The sequence below is a fragment of the Fundulus heteroclitus genome, chromosome 10 (genome assembly GCF_011125445.2).
Source record: "Fundulus heteroclitus isolate FHET01 chromosome 10, MU-UCD_Fhet_4.1, whole genome shotgun sequence".
Classification (NCBI taxonomy): domain Eukaryota; kingdom Metazoa; phylum Chordata; class Actinopteri; order Cyprinodontiformes; family Fundulidae; genus Fundulus; species Fundulus heteroclitus.
Window position 1 is genome coordinate 29,495,806 of NC_046370.1, and position 17,937 is coordinate 29,513,742.

The 17,937-nt window shown below is 40.6% G+C and overlaps 1 protein-coding gene across 2 annotated transcripts in view; it reads right to left on the reverse strand.

The window, feature by feature from the left end:
• The window catches only part of si:dkey-191m6.4 (rho GTPase-activating protein 22), a 47,838-nt gene extending 38,174 nt beyond the window's left edge, over positions 1-9,664 (reverse strand). The window contains exon 1 of one of the 2 annotated variants that reach the window (XM_012869240.3): positions 9,483-9,653. In XM_012869240.3, the coding sequence (XP_012724694.3) occupies positions 9,483-9,525 (43 nt within the window). In that variant the 5' untranslated portion in view covers positions 9,526-9,653. Of the gene's footprint in view, positions 1-9,482 lie in introns of both variants that reach the window. The other variant, XM_036142481.1, reaches the window with a different exon arrangement.
• Between the last annotated feature and the right edge of the window lie 8,273 nt (positions 9,665-17,937).

A 17,937-nucleotide genomic window follows, 5' to 3' on the forward strand; every position in this document is an offset into this window, starting at 1 on the left:
TAAAAGGACAGATAAAAACACGCATCACACTAACATACTGGACTGTGATCAATATTTCTTTAAAATAAATATGACAGTCCAATAAAATCAATGATATCCAGTAAAATTCCTAAAAGTCCAAAAAAAATCCTTTAAAATCATGTGATGGCTGTCAATAATAAAAGAAGTAAGATAGGTCAATAAAATCCACGATATCCACTAAAATCCCTAACATTTCATTAAAACCTTTTAAAATCCTACCGGCATCATTTCAATTTCCACAGTGGGAACAAAGCTGTTTTTAAAACGTCTGGTTCTACATTTAGAAACCAAGAACCTCTGTCTGGTGGGAAGAAGTTGGAACCCACAGTAAAGGGGATGCAAGTCATCTTTTGAAACAGATTTGATAAAAGCACAATAAATTATGGTTATTATGGTTCGGTCAATGTTAATATGGTTGAGTTTCCTTAAGCAGAAAAAGTGCAGGTGGGCCTTTTTACACACAGTTTCACAGTTTGCTTCAAAGTTTAATTTTTCATCTAAAATAGTCCCAAAGTATTTAAATGTCTGCACTCTCTCAATGGCTTGCCCTTTAATCAAAGTGACTTAGTACTTGTGAGGTTTCCTCCTAAAATCAATGATCATATCTTTTGTCTTGCCAGTTTTAAGGTGGAGGTAAGACTCCTCAGTACATTGGACAAACTCGTAGGTCACAAGGTCATGGCTACTTGCACTCTCTTTAACAATGCTAACAATAACAGAATCATCTGTTATTCATCATAATGAACCTATTATCATATTTACTCTGACACTCATTTGTGTATAAAAAGTAGAGGTGACGCAGCTTTGAGGTGCCCCAGTGGAAGCATGTTTAAAACCTGTTTGTTTGTGTCCTGTTAATTAAAAATTCTAAAATCCAACCAGCCAGATTGTTTCTTAAGGCAAGCTGTAATTGAGGAAAATTCCACAATTAAAAGTCTGTCGGGTGTCCCATTAAAATCCAGCTGTTCAAAAAGCAGGTTTAGCAGAGTGAGGGTCACATCTTCTAATCCTCTGTGACGCCTGTAGGCAAACAGCAAGGGGTCTAAAAAATGTTCAGTCTGCTTTAAGAGCTCACCTCTGATTAACCTTTCAAAGATTTTCATTATGACTGAGGTCAGCACTCCTGGTCTAAAATAATAAATAATAAAAAGTTTTGGGACACTTGGATTTAAGGACGGGAACCACAATGGCATCTTTCCAGGTGGCAGGAATGGGTTGTGTTTGCAAAGGCTTGTTAAAAATATAGTGAAAGACCAGACTCGTTGGCACAAGATTTAACTGACCGTCCACATACATCAGAATCAGAATCAGAAATACATTAATAATCCCAGAGGGAAATGACATACATCAGGTCCGTGGCTTTGGTTAATTTTTTAAACAGTGGAAACCCTGTTTAACATCGTGGAGGTTGATATTAAAGTGCTCTGTCTTGAGTCTAGATTGTTTAAAAACATCCCAGTCAGTCCACTTAAAGCATTCTTGCAGAAAGAGAACAGAATCCTCTGTCCAGACTTCTGCGTCTTTGATCTCAGGTTTTTCTCTCTTTAAAACAGTCTTGTAAGTGGGCAGCAGAAACATAGAATTATGGTCAGCAGAGCCCAAAGGAGGAAAAGGGACAGCTTTAAAAGCATCCTTGACTGTTCCATAACATGTTGGGCAGGAGACACATTGATAAAAGTCCCATAATGTTTTCTTAAGTAAAATGTGGTCGAAATCTCCTAAAATCAAAGTTTGGAGCATCAGGAGAGATGGACTACAGTTTCTGCACAACATCAAAGACCATGCTGGAAGGCAGAGGTAGGACCCGCTTTCGGATGAATGTACACAACTGTTATAAAAGGTTGGGGAATTTTGTATGGTAAGTAAAAGGGCCGTAATGATAACAGTTCATTCTGTGTGATTGCGGATTACCGAAGTGCTTGACAGTTTATCTCTGCTTATCTGCCTGCCATCCAATACTTGGATCTTCTTTAGGCAAATCACCACAACACATATCACGATGCATGCAACAACCAGCCCTGACCGCCCAGCACACATCTATCATCTGTTAATAATTTTTCCTTTCTTTGGACAGTGTTTATAAATCCTGACCACTAGGATCAGGAACATGGCACTAAAGTAGCAATTTTGAAGATAATCTGACCCAGCCGTCTAGCCTTCAGATTTTGGTTCCTGTCAAACTCGCTCAAATCCCCCTTTTTCCTGCTTTAAACACCTTCACTCAAGACAGACACATTCACTTCTGGCATAATGTATCACACCGACAAAGAGCCGCGATGCCATGATGAACAAATATTCCACGTTATTCACTTCAAGTCCACAAAGATGTATGTTCTGTTAATTGGTTTCTCTAAAATGCCTGTTGGAGGTGGTTTGTTTATTCATGGTTGTTTGTCCTGTCTGTCTGTTGCCCTGTGATGCCCTCCAGAGTCCTTTCCAATGAACACAGAGAATGAGCCCCAGCAAAGCTGCAAGGGGTGTTACTGTAGTTATAGACAACAGATGAATCAGCTTGCTGTGCTCTGTACTATTAGACTTGATGTCACTAAATCCCACCATTTTTTTTTAAATTGGAGTTGGATTGTTCAGGTTAGATTGGTCTGTGACATGCATATACAATAGGCCAGAAGTTTGGAAGTGACCTTGTTAGATTACTATTTTTTCTTTTTCATGGCTCTAGTGGCTCGCTTTTTATGAAAGTAGGCTGACAGGAAGAGGGGTGGAAGAGGGGGAAACACATGCAGCAGAGTACTGTGGGTCAGATTCAAACCCGGGTCGACTGCGTCCAGGCCTCTGTATATGGGTCACGCGACCCGCTGCGCCACGAGAGTGCCGACCTTGTTAGATCTTAACAAGGGAACTAAAAGTAAGGAAGACTTTCTTGAAATTAGCGTATTTGTCTTTGAATTATGCAGGTAGGTAAGATTATGTGCTAATGGAATGAGTGTTTTGACTCCTAAAATAAGATAATTAGATATACTGCATTTGAAATAAGATGATAGAGATGAGTTGTTCCTATTTTAAGTGCAGAAATCTTATTCAGTTGGCAGATAATCTTATTTGCTTGCTCAAATCAAGAACCAATGCACTCAATTCCAGAAACTTTTACTTACTTTTAGTGTACACGATATGCAAATGCTTACTTTTGTAAGCATCTGATCTTGTAAGTTATCTGATCTATTGCAGTCTGAACTTATCACTATACATCGAGCAATTATCTGGTAATGTCAATGTTTACCTAACAGTAAATTGAGGAAAATAGTTCACATTAATGAAAAGTAAAGACTAATAATGCAGCAAATACCTTCCAAATCAAGGGAACTTGCCCTGGTTTTTATGTATATGTTAATTTATGTGTATGTTCATTTTTACAGTAAGTCACTGTTACGACCTGTCTAGGGTTGGCCAGACCATAACATATTAAAGAGTTGATCCATCCTCTTCCCATTCCAAGCAGCTCACAAATACAAAGTTGTATATGTTTAGAAAGTAATTTATTTACAAAAGGGAAAATAGTTCTAAAGTTACAACACAAATGGAGCAAACAACTTCAAAGAGAGCTATGTGCCAAAAATAACAAACAAAAGGCAACTGTCTAAAAAAGAAATAAACCAACTTACCTACTGCAACATAAGTAAACAAATGACAATCACCTTACCTCCCTAACTAAGGAGGACGATGGATCAACTCTTTAATATGTTATGGTCTGGCCAACCCTAGACAGGTCGTAACATATTAAATTGGGGGCTCGTCCGGGATGTCATGTTGTCACCGTCCTGGAACCAATCAGCAACTGGCACCTGCACACTTACATACAAATTTATGTATGCCAGCCGTAACAGTCACACTCAAGGGTAGTCCTCCACAGCAGACCCCTTCAGCAACAGGTTTTTAAAATATATTCTAGATGGGTACAAGTGGTGAAAATGGTGGTGAAAATCTTTAAGAAAAAAAAAGCAAAAAAATAAAAATAAAAATAACACCAGCAGTTGTTTTCAAATGTTTTTCATGCAGAAGCAACCATGCTTTTGATAAAACTGCTTACTTCACTGTGACAAATGCTTCAAGACAACAACATATTGTCTTTTTTTTGGGTGTGTGGTGCCAGACAATTGGTGATAATTTAATGGCTGATGAGAATTTCTCTGTTGACCTAATTGGAACGGTTCTCTTCTTGAAGAATTTGTAAAATCCTTAAATGATGAAATCTTTAGTCTCCTAACCGGAAGCCATAGAGCAACTGCTTACTTAAAGTGGACTCATCCATGTCGTGTGAGGAACTAATATTGCTTTATGCACAAATGTATCTGATGCAACAAACTCACACACTTTAGGTCCCTACGGTGCCACCTCATACATCATGGCGTTATATATTTATCATCATCAGCAAATGGATATATAGCTTCTCTGCACACCAGAAAGAAGAGCCTCCATTAGGAAGGTAAAAGGGGAACTCTACAAAGACTACACATTACAGAAAGCTAAATTGCATACATGCATGCGCATACACTCAGCTGTTCACATAGGCATGGTGCTGGAATTTAATTTGGCTAATCTAGTTGTTGTCCTGTGATTTATGGGTTGGGGAAAACAGCGGAGAGAGTTACACGTGCATCAGAGCGGAACATCCAGCTATCCCATCACTACTGATTAATGCATTGGCTGTGTGTGTGTGTGTGTGTGTGTGTGTGTGTATTCCATCCGTGACTTACTGGAGGTGTGGCAGTTGACATACAGGTCTGTTATTTGCAACCTGCAGTGAATCGGAACAGATCTGCAGCAGTGAGTGTGCGCACTAAATCATCCCCACATGCACACAATCTGTGGTGTTTTTTTTTTTAAGCCCCTGTCCTCCTTACAGCATCTTTCCCCCCGTCAGTTTTCAGTCGCATGCCCCAGAGAGGCAGAAAGTCAGCGTGGTGCTGCACTGTAACAGTTTTGATCATGAAACCATGGTAATGCAGATCAGAAACACAGCACAAGGGAGAAGCAGCTAACACGCGGGCAATTACAGCAGCTGCTTTATTTCTGGTGCCAGCCACTGCACCAGGAAACCTATTACAGCTTGAAAATGTTGACATTTGTTGATCGTACTGAAGCACAGCGGTGGGATTTTTTTTTCCATTGGAGGATAGGGCTGTTTTTGATTAAAAAGAAACCTCAGTGGATGAAACATCTCAAACTATCCTCAGATCTTAACAGTTTTTAGGAAAGTGATGTGAAAGCAATGTTTTGGCACAAGCCACAGCTTTTTTTTTATGTCAATGTTAAAACAGAAAAGCACATTTTAATTTAAACCTAATTATTTTTTGTTTAATGCTAAATATAAGCTTTGGCATCCACATGTCCTCTTTTGCCAGACATGTCCACTTTTCACGTTTCATCATCCGCGGTGGAGGTGGGGGGTTTAAGGATGAATGAAAATGTCCAGTTTTCAGTGTTTGTCACAGGACCAATAGGCATGCACAGCAATTGCCTGGTGCGATGCATTAAAACAGAACAGTCTTTCTTTGAGGGTGATACTTCTCCGCTCACAGGCAGAACAGCATTGCGCTGCTGCATACAAGATGTCAAAGATGTAAAAAAAAAATTCTATGAGTTCTTTTGGGTCACCGAAAGGGGATTCTGTTCTGTAAAACGCTATTTCTACCACAACCCGACCTATCCGGTCCATACTTCGGTCCTAACCCCCCACCCGGTCCCAGACCAGATGACCCACGGGCCCATCTATCCGGAGATGGGGACAATGTAAACAGAACGGGCCAACCAACCAGAGCCCATGCCACAAATCCTGGGGTGCTACCTACCCCAAATGAAACTCTTATAATTGCTGACCTGTCAGGATCTCCAGGGTTTGATTACTTCTTGTAGCTTCCTGGGGATTCTGCCGCCTTTTTGTGTTGCTCTCTTTAGTATTGTTTATCTTGTTTCTCTCAGATAGCTTTCTGTTCTTTATTCGTGTTTCTGTTTTATCTCTATTGTCTGCCTTAGTTTAGTTAGCTTGTCTTCCCATGTCTGGACATACATTATGTTTCCCTGTTGGATTATGTTCTCCCCTGCCCCTGTCAGTTTACTGGCCTCTCTCTCCTGCAGCCTAAATGCCTTTACTCATCTCGCCTGTGTTAATTTGCTCCACCGGCTGTTCCTCCCCTATACAGTCAGCCAGTTCAGTCACACTCATCATCAGGTCCTCTGCCATGCTACCCTGGTTCTCGTCTTGTTCCTGCATCTTGTCTTCACCTGCCTGCTTGTAAGCTTTCATTCTCATGATTTAATAAATCACTCATTACAATATGCGGCTTCTCAGCTCCTCTCTATGGTTCGGCCCCGCAACAAACCCATCAAACCTGACGTGACCAGCTTTCCGGGGTGGCAGTGGTGCAAGCATTAGGGAGGTTGTCCTGTAACCAGCGGGTTGCTGGTTTGAACCCCCGCTCCAAATGTCTCAGTGATGTCCTTGAGCTAGACACTTCACCCGCATTACCTGCTAGAGGCTGTCAGCGGGTTGTATGGCGGCGTTGCCTCACTTCTGTCAGTCTGCCCCAGGGCAGCTGTGGCTACTAACATAGCTCACCACCATCAGGGTGTGAATGACTGACTGTAAGGTAAAATGCTTTGGGGTGTGCCAGGAGTATGAATAAATTTTGGCCTATTATAACAAGAGTCAAATATTTGAACTTAAAATTATTTTGACTTGTTAAATGTAAGGATAAAGACAGATATAATGAAAATGTGTTATAATGTAAATGTAAGCAGTAGCCAAAAGCAAGCTAGAAGTTAGCTAGTGATTTGACTCTAATTCATAACAATAGGCTGCTTACTTTGGTTTAAGAAGGCATCTCAATCTGTCATGCTTCATCCGGCTCAACTGATCCAAATGGGGATTAAGTCCTTGATAAATAGAATCACAAGGGTTTCAAATAATCATCTGATGCTAATCATATATGAGATCTTAGCAGGTACGTGCCAAAGGAGGAAACAGATTGGCAAAACATCACTCCAACGGGTGTTTGATCAACCAGAGAGGACACATTACTCCACCATTGTTTAACATCCACTGCCTGGCAGACTCAGATTCACGTGTTTAATGACTGCCTACAAAGTCACTACCCTGTTCTCTTCTTTCTTGCCCAAACCCATTATTCTTCCCCATCTGTACTTTGCTTTGAGGAAGGTCATCTGTAAAAACATCTCCAGACACAAGGCATAATAATCCAGCCTTTTTTTCCCCCTCTTGACTTTAGGATCCTGAAATGATTCCCCAGTTGTCACTGCAGGTGTTCCTCTTTACCTTCAGAATCGACAGCATGCTCAGCTTATACTATCAGTTTTTATATGTGCCATCCTTTAGCCTCACTGAACTAAGTGCTCTGGATAAAAGCGGAGAACAATTGTTGTAATGGAGCTCTGGCAGAAAAATTGATCATTGTGCTTGTTCTTTAAAAAATGCAGGAGAAGACTGGAGTGAAAATCCAATATCCTATGTGACACATTAATGGAGTTCAGATAGGAGCGGGGCATTCTGCTGTTGTCTCATGGCAGACACCAAAGTGGCATGGTTGGGAGCTGATTATACCACCATGCAGAAAAGAAAGTCTTTAAAGGAAACATTCAACATTCAACATGTATTTATGAAAAAATACAACTAAAAACAAACAATTTTAATGTGTTCATACCATTGGAGCAACTTTATAAATGTCCAACCAAAATACTGCAAGTCAAACCTAGACTGGAAGGTTCTACTGTAATCACTACAGATTATTTTAAACACAGGTTATGATTTGTGAAACTTCTTGATTTTTTTTTTATAATACAAAAAATTAGGACTGCCCCCTCTGAGTGGGGGGTCAGTCTCTGCCTCAAGCAGACGAGTTTAAGTATCTTGTTCTTGTTTCCTCTTTATAGACCCACAGAGGGGAAATTCAGCTTTGTGTTTAACCCACACCTTAGGGAGCAGTGCCCCAAAACTGAGGAGCGCACAGGTAGCAATCTTTGCTCAGCGACCCAGAGTCATAGACTGAGTTTTGATAGATGCCCAGCTCTAACCATAAGTCCACCACTCCCATTATGATGGATGATGGCTGGATGGACGGACAAAAATATAGCCAAAATCTCCTGTATTTCTGAGAATCCAGTGCTGTGTATCATCTCGTTAAATGGATGTATTCCTATACTCTTATTATATAGCGCCATAATTAAAATGGTATTATTAATATTTTAAAGTCTATATTTAGAGTGTAGATAGGAAACAATCCCAGAGCTAGGTCACATCAGCCGAGCTCCTTGGCAATAAATATTCCACCATGTCCGTTTAATGTCCATATTACAGATAATCACACGGCTATGTTTATATCTTCTTTTCTTGACAATTTTGATGCGACCTCATAAGCAGTTCTATTACTAACTAGCACATACCCTGTGGTTAATGCTCTGAACTGCTCTGACCCCTGGCTCAGCAGGCGTTTTTTTTTCTTCCTCCCATCACATACACAGCTAGGCATTTAACTATTGCAGCAAATGCGGCGCTGTCAGCAGACAAGCGTTAATTTGCAGGAGCGATGCGGAGGCGACTTCTCAGGCAGAATCACACAGGCACTTTAATCCGTTTATTTCACTACATTACAAATAAAGCAAGGATGATTGACTCCCTGCATTATACAGGGAGCGGATTCTTGTAAACATAATCAGTATTGTTTAAAAGTATAAAACACCACAAAATACAATCTAAGTGTGATTGATTGTTATAATTATATCGCTGTTCATCCAGTCATTTCAGGCCGAAGCGTGCTGCGTTAATCGATCTGCGGTAATGTAATGTTCATTTAAATGTATGCAAATATGTTTTAATCCACTTTGCCACCAGTTTCCTGTCACTGCAGCGGAACATTCTGAGAACCTGTTCACTTCAACTTAAGCTGATCCAGCTGTATAATCGTCGTCATGGAGATTTGTGCCAAGAGAGGAGGGAAGAAATGAGACACACACACTTTTGCGTCCACATGCTTATTAAATCCATCAGCGGGGACACGCAGACACACAATGTGATGTAGAAGCCAGAGTGTGACAGCAGCCGCGTGGTGCTGATGGAGCCAGAGACGCTGCTCCCTCTCTCTCTGGAACACAATTCACACCAGCAGCATCACCCAGCTGGAGTAAAATGCAAATGCAGAGCAGGAGGTTTCCTGCGTGGGTAGCTGTGGCAGTTCATTCACAAATGTGTAACAACAGTAAGAACAGTAGGGTTACGGCGGTTGTCATTTGCATGGAACAGACTTTCTAAAAGACAGTTTGCACATAAAAGTTTGGATTCTTGCACACACACACACAAAAAAAATCAAATTTTTGACACATTTAAGTGTTTAATTAATGGTTTCCATCCCCGTTCAGATGCAAGACCCCAGGGGGATGAGGAGGATGCTGCAGCTGTCAGCGAGCATGCATGTGAAGGCAAACCAACGTACCTCTCCTGGTCTGTCTGATCTTTGGGCTCAGCATGGTTGTCATTGCTCGTCGGCACGCTCTCCCCTCGGCATATTCCCGTGCGTCCAAGACACCCCACCTCTGCGTCTCTCCCTCTGCCGCTTTCCTCCTCTTCTCACGCTGACCTTCTGCAGTGCGGCCGGCTGCTAGGGGGTTGGGTGAACGCGATGAGGGGCGGAGAATGGGAAGAAAACGAGGGGTGGTGCAGGAAGGAAGGAGGAGGAACTACAGCTTTATTCTTTCTGCACACACACACACACACACAAACACACACACACACACACACACACACACACACACACCCAGTATCCTCCGCCCTTCCCCATTACATTATTCATAGACGTCTACATCTGTCTGTGGGAGATGAGGAGGGTCCGGCCACCAGTGCAATGTGTGCAGATGCAAATGTTCTTTATGCAAAGATCTAGATCTCTCTTGTGAAGGTGAGGGTGGTGTTCATCTTGCAGGTGTCCCCTCCCTCTGCGCCTAATTAACCTGCAGAGGTCCTCAGCTTCTCTCCTCCACCTATAATCACTCATTTACCCCCCCAAACTCTTTGTGCTCTCTCTTCTGACAGCACTAGTATTTTGGCTTGTTATCTTTAAAAACCTTTTCTCTCTGTCTACCTCTGACCCTAAATCCATCCTCATTAAAGTAGACCTTTTTTCCCTTTTAGCCATCTGCATTTGTTGGAGCCTATCGGGGGCTTCCAGGAATCACACCACCCTCCGTTCAGGATGAGAGCACACACCAGCTCAGACAATATGTTGTAATTAGAGCCTCTGGGCATTCCACTGGGATGACTGGGAAAAACCAAGAGTACAGAGACAAGAATTATCCCCCCTAGCAGCTTCTTGTCACCTTGAGCTACAGTCACCCTGTGATTAACACAAAAAGGTGTGGGGAAATGTTGCACTTCAAATTATTTTAAAGTAATTTCAATAGCAAACAAGCCGTAAAGCAGTGGTTCAGTTTGTCTCCCAGAAACACAAAGTACTAAACATTTATGGATAAACGTCAGATTAAAATATTATCAAAAAGTTAATTTATTTTAGTGTTTAAATTCAAAGGGTTAACCCCAAGTTATATAAATCCATAACATGAACCCATATGGCTAGGGTTTACTTCTTTAATTTGGATTTTTGGTTACAGCTAATGAAAACCCCAGTTTCTGTTTGTCTAGAATATTGAGTATTCAAAGAACCAATTAAAAGGCAATGCAAGGCAAGGCAAATTTATATGTATAGCACATTTCAGTACAAGGACAACACAAAGTGCTTTACATGATAAAATATCTTTAAAACAAAAATGGTATATTATAAGATAAGAGATAAGAAATTCCGTTATTGTCCCACAATGGGAAAAATTGGGTGTGACAGTGGCAAAGACACAGACAGCGTTACACACAATTGATAGTATTGAACAAAAGCAAGCTAATCCAATCGAAAGTCAGTTCTAAAGCAACAGAGGATGAGCTTTATTAGAAACACCAAAAAACAAAGTAAAAATAGATACCAGAGTATGTATTGCACAATTATGGATAATATTGCTTTATCGGGTAAAAAAAAAAGAAGTATCCAAGTTAAACTGTAAAAAGATGAGATTTTTACAGAACAATGTGAAATTATACATGATTTGCATGATGGTACAGCAGCATCCCAAAGTAGCTAAGGCATATGTAAGCGTAGCTTAGCATCTTAAAGACTGTGTAAACGATTCATGTTGAGATCAGAACCCGTGCCACCATTAGCATGTTGTAAACACTTACTGAGTCTGTTGGGAGCAGCATAAATTAAAGTCATGCATGGTGTAGGGGACATCGTCCATCAGTGATGTGATTTTTTCACTGTCCTTTTGTCTCCTACCACTTGTACTATCTATCCCAGGACAGAGCTGGCACCCCTAATGAGCTTTTCCAGCCGCTTCCTCTCAGCTACAGATCAGCTTCTGCTCCAACATACCGCAGCATAAAAGATGGCCGATGTCTACACAGAGTTTAAGAAGGTCTTCAGGATTACCCCTTGTACTCCAAAACACCTCAGCCTCCTCAGCAGGTAGAGTCTGCTCTGACACTTCTCGTGAACAGCATCCAGTCTACAAACCTCTGACTCCTCCTTATCTCTGATGAGACCCACAATGGCAAAGTCATCGGAGAACTTCTGTAGGTGGCAACGTGATAAACTGATGCAGAAGTCTAGAGAAGATATTGGCAGCAGTCACAGACATCAAACACTAATAATAATCTACAATAGGTAAAAATAAAGAGGTGAAGATGCTGGATATTTACACAATGTCTACATCCAAAAGTACTGATGGAACATCAAGTGGAAGGGAACAGTATGGTAGAAAATCTTTCTCAACAAACAGGATAATCGCAGCCATGAGAGGTCTATGAGGCAGAGCACAGAGATTAAGAGGTTTGGGAAAACCTACATGGGGTGAAATGCAGTGTAATGGACAGATGTATCCAAGATGCTGGCTAGGATTGACACATTCTTGGTGTTAAAACAAGGTGAAAGAAATACTGCGAATGGAACATATAAAGTGTTTACAGTAAGAGAAACTGCTCGATAAGTAAAGGTGGTTTAAAAATGCAAAATATTAATAGTTGTTTCAGTACTTGCTGTTTTGTGGATTTTTACTTACTTTCTATTCGATAGTTACTCTGTTCAGAAACACTTTGCATGTATTCTGTTCTGATTTCATGTTCTCTACAAGAAGATCTCTGGTGCCTCCTGCCTCCATATCCAATGTAAACTATCATTGTCATCTCTGTAGTTAACTGTCCAGTGTGTGAGGATAGATTTTGGAAAGTATATTACATTGACTTGAACCACTAGGCTGTTTTGGAGATTGGAGTTGTTTTAAAATGGTAGAAGTCTTTCTTGGACCCTGCTGGACTATTTTTTGTTTATACTCAAACATGTTACCAAAATAATTTCCTACCTTGTGTTTAAGATATGACATGTTTGAAACTTTTCAACATAACCTTACTTAAAAAAAATCCTAAACCAACCTTATATCTATTCCGTTTTGTACATTCAGTGCATCTCAATCTGGCGTGAAGCAGCTGGATGAGAGCAAGCTCCTCTGAGTCTGGGGCCATGCTTCTCAACTGGAAGAAAGTGCATGGCTCCCTTCAGGTTGGGAGTCAGTCTTTGCCCCAAATAGAAGAGTTTAAAGTATCTTAATACTATTTTCAGAAAGTAAAATTTTCTGGAGTAATTGGTGGTGGTTTCAGACTTCTAATCAGGATTCTGTATGCATAAATCACCTGGGCCACTTGGGAAAGCTCTCCAGCGAAAAGTGAAAGAGAGTTTATATCCCTTCTGGTCTGGGGACACCTTTGGCTCCCCCACAGCCCTGGAGGTGGAACTGAACTGGAGAAGGTCACTAGGGAGAGACTTGTCTGAGTTTTCCCTCATGGATTTGATTCCTCTGTGGCACAATCTTTATAAGCGGAGCACAATGGATGGATGTGATGGATGGATGGATGGATGGATGGATGGATGGATGGGTGGGTGGGTGGATGGATGGATGGATGGATGGATGGATGGATATGAATTTTCCTTATCATTAAAAAAGGGTACCCTCAGTGTGGCTGGAGCTTGGCTGATCTATTCATAATGTACTGACTTTTTAAATCCCAGATTCTAGTCTTTTTTCTTTATGTTCTCAACTAACATACCAGATCAATCTTATAATAGCTAGTTGGTGTTAGCAAAGGTTTAGTAACAGAAAGGTAAACAGATATCTCTCCGAGGATCAGGAAAAGGATCCAGGAAGGCAGTAAGGAAGAGACGTAAGCGTTACCAGTGAGCTGAAGAGTTCAGGAACTGATGATAATTAAGATGAAGATAATAAAACTGATTGTTACTGTTTGTAAACAATGTAAAGATCCAGGACGGAGGTGAGTACATGCCCAGAGGCTGAGGTTTGTAGACTGCGGTCAGCCATGTAGGTTCTTAATGATGATTTGTTTCCAAATGGAAGTGGTGGCAGAGCGATGGAGGGTGGACAGGCAGGTGGGTGGTATCGGTGGAGTATGGAGGAGTTAGCCCTGAGTGGCAGCTGTTCATGTCCACGCATGTGCATGTGCGGCTGGTCCGGCTATGTAAACAAGTAATTGGAGAATAACACGGGGAGATAGTGTGCGACATTTAACGTCCATCTAAAAAGAGACGTTTAGTTATTCACAAAACAATTTTTTAGTTCTATCTATCTGAAATAATGAAATTTCACTTACTGCTCCTTTAAATATTTCCTTAAAAATAAAGATAGTATACAGTGTTGACCACGCCTTTTAAAGCAACCTAATCAGATCTAAAACTTTGAGTAACACTCCATGAGAATTAAGATCGGGAGACCAATCTGATAAGTTAATGGTTTGAAACACTTATAAATGATCACTGCTTCATCACTCTATATTCTAATAATTTGTTTCTGTTAACACATTGAACAAATATTGTATCCGCAAACGCGGCAATTCCAACAGAATTTTAAAAATCTGGAGAAATCGTCAGATTTATTAGTAAAAACAAGTCATTATTTAAAAGTCTAGTTTAGCATTTTACTTTTTCTTCACTAGAAACAACAGACTATCTATTTTCTTGACTACAAAAATCTCCTTGGAAGCTTACTTCTGCTTGGTTCCAGGGAACATGAGTCAGAGAATTCAGCCATGATATCATGTATGCAATGGTTCGTTTCTTTGCTCATTAGGAGGTTAATCTGTGAAATTTTTGCACTCCCGGCCCTCTTCTGTCGTTGGAAGTGCTCCTGTCGCAGCTGTTTTACCCTCCTCCAGCGTACAAAGGATAATGGCCTTAGTTTCACTGCAATTGAATCAGAGCTAGCCTCACGTAAACCACAGCTGCTCTTATTACAGACTAAAGAGGGAGAAAGACCCAGGGCGGGAGGCGAGGGGGAGCATGTGCCCCACACACAACATACAATCATCTTGACACACACACACACCAAAGATAACCAGCTGCTAAAATGAAGCAGACAGCACAGAGAGAGCAAAGCGGGATGGAGTCAAACCAGGGCTGTCAGAAACAGAGATGGGGTCTCTCAAGCTGAGAGCTGGAACAATAGAAACAAAGCTGCGTACTGAAAAGAAGCTAAGATGAAACAGAGTAAGGGAAGACGCACAAACAAACTAACATTCAAAATGAACATTGTAATTTTATATATATATATAAAAAAACATCTTTCAACCCTGTGTTTGGTTTAAAACTGAGACTGGGTTAAATGACTGCAGCCAAACCATGCTGGGTGTGGTTCTGGGTTATTCTCCCTCTAAATTCACTCAGATTATGGTGGCGTTATCAAGCCTTTTAATGGCAGACAAGAAAAGCAAGAAACTTGAAGGCAGGCACAGATGGAACATGGACTCAGAGACAGGACATTGTAAAACCTTAAATGTAACGCCAGCCCACAGCCACAAATTCTGTATTTCTTTAGCATTAACCACATGGCTTTTTATAGTCTCAATGTCAAGTCCTTTCTCAGCAGCTCAGAGTGATGGAAAGGGTTAGACGCAGGGTGGAGTTTTTTTTTTTTTTTTCCTTTTAGGTTTCCACCTTTCTTCTTGTGTGGTATGTCATGGTATGTCAAGTTTTGTTTTAGCTGAGGAACCATCATACCATTGAGAAATGCTTTATTTAGACAAGGCACGTTAAGTTGAATACTAACGCAGTAAAATAACCCAGTAAAATCTGAGTAAAGATAAAAATATATTAAATGAACAGTAGTAATATTTAAGCAGCTAATATTAGCATTAAAATGTAATACTGAAACAATTTCACAGCTTTGATCCTTAATCTTTAAGGGAAAACCTTGTTTAAGTTCTGGTCTGGGTAACACCAGGTAAGAAGGTCTCTAAAGTCCGGAGTGGTATGAATAGTTAATAGCTGAAAAGCAACTTTAAAACATATTTATATCCAAGACAACAAAGTTCCTTATAAATAATACCCCGATTTTAAGAGAGATCATTTTACAAGCAGGGTGTCAGTGCTTTGTTTTAATGGTGGCTGTGATATGATTCTTTTCCTGGTGGCAGTCAGGACGCTGCAAGCAGCATGTTGGATGAGCTCGTCCTGCCTGATTGTATAGACTGGTGAAGACAAAATTTCAGTCTAATCTGAATGAATATAATTCAATAAAAATGAAAGCATGCAGGGTGTGCGTTGGTGGAGCAGTGGTTAGCGCGCACCACCTATGTATGGAGGCCTTAGCCCTTAATGTGGCTGATGCAGGTTTGACTCTGACCTTAAATTAGCATTTTTGGGCCAAAGAATAACAACAAAGTTCTGACCTATACACTCACTGATATTATGAACCCACAGACCATGTAAGGGACTGTGATTTACAGTCACCATACATATGGTGAGAGACAGAGATGGTGACTCCATCTCGAGTTGCACTCAAGCCGAAAAAAATGAATTACTAAAAGACTTCAGACTAGACATAGGTTTGTGCCTAAAAGGAGCAATAAGCGAAATTTCATTATTTTAGATAGAAAGAACTAAAAAATAGTGACGTGAAGAACTAAAGGTTTTGTTTAGGATGTAATATGGTATGACGTCACACACCATCTCTCTGTTGTTCTCCAGTCTGTTGCTCGCGTGCATTTATGTCCGTGTGGACAGCTGTCACTCAGGCTAAGCCCCGTGGATAGAAAAGTTCTCTTGATAACAGCATTAGGCAAGGCAAGGCAAGTTTATTTATGTAGGACTTTTCAGTAACAAGATGATTCAAAGTGCTGTACATGAACAAAAAAACAGGGAGAGATATTACACAGAAAAAGAAAATCATTACAGTAACAAAAGAATAAGCTAAGTAAATCTTTGACTAGATTTCTTTCATACATTAACAATCATACTGAAAGCATAAAATCATAGTACTTTTTTTTCTATTCATAATAAGAAATACGCTAGGTAAACCCTTGGAGGTTTCTAATCTAAAGTAATTTTGTCAAATTTTTCTAAAGCTACAACTAGAGTAACTTATTTGGTTTCACTGTTTCACTTTTTTCATTTGTTTTCGAGGATCGGTCTGTGCATCCATATCAAATTCAGTACCAAAGCTGTTTTCAACTGGAAGTAATCTTGACAAATTGTCTTATTTTGGCCAAATAAACTACAAGAGCTTAAAAAACATTATTCACCAGCTAGCTTCCTCCTCCTGCTGCCTTGCTGTTTTACCCACAGCTTTCTTTATGAAAGTTTTGCCTGTCATAGATTCTGATTCGACTCAGATAGTAAACAAGTCCCTTCTGCCAGGTTTCAGCAATTATCAAACCACTGCTGAAAAAGAACAATTTAGACAAACTTCTACTCCAGAACTACAGGCCCATCTCAAACCTCCCCTTTATCAGTAAGATTATTGAAAAAGCTGTATTTCAACAATTAAACACCTTCCTAACAACGACCAGCCTCTTTGACGTTTTCCAGTCTGGCTTCACTGTACAGAGACCGCCCTTATCAAGGTGTTTAATGACATCCATATAAATACAGACTGTGGAAGAACCACAGTGCTGGTACTATTGGACCTCAGTGCAGCATTCAATACTGTCGATCACTCCATTCTGTTAGAACGCCTGGAAAACTGGGTCGGTCTCTCTGGTACAGCTCTCCACTGGTTTAAATCCTACTTAAAGGACAGGGAATTTTTTGTATCAGTGGGAAACTTTACATCAGAGATGGCACAAATCACATGTGGGGTTCCCCAAGGTTCCATCCTGGGTTCCCTCCTATTAAATATCTACATGCTCCCTCTAGCTCAGATCATAAAAAAACCATCAGTTAGCCTGGCTCTACATCACCATGTCACCAGGTGACTATGAACCCATTCAAGCGCTGATTAAATGCTTGGAAGAAATGAATAAATGGATATGCAAAAATTTTTGAAGTAATTATTTTTGAACCAAAAGAAGACTGATTAAGAGTTAGCACACAGCTTCAGGTGCTTCAGCTAGAAACCACTGATCAGGCTCGAAATCTGGGAGTAGTGATGGACTCAGACCTGAACCTCCAAAAGCATCTAAAGACAATTACAAGGTGGGCTTTCTATCACCTGAAGAACATTTCCAGGATTAAAGGACTGATGTCTCAGAAGGATCTTGAACAACTAATCCATGCGTTTATATTTAGTAGAATTGATTACTGCAACGGTGTTTTCACAGGTCTGCCTAAAAAGTGGATCAGACAGCTGCAGCTGATCCAGAACGCTGCTGCCCGCGTCCTCACTAAGACTAAGAAAGTAGAGCACATCACCCCAGTTCTAAAGTCCTTCCCCTGGCTCCCTGTATCTCAGAGAATAGACTTTAAAATCCTTCTGTTAGTCTATAAATCCCTGAATGGCTTAGCACCTAAATACATCACAGACTTGTTATCAGTGTATCAACCCTCCAGACCATTCAGAACCAGAATC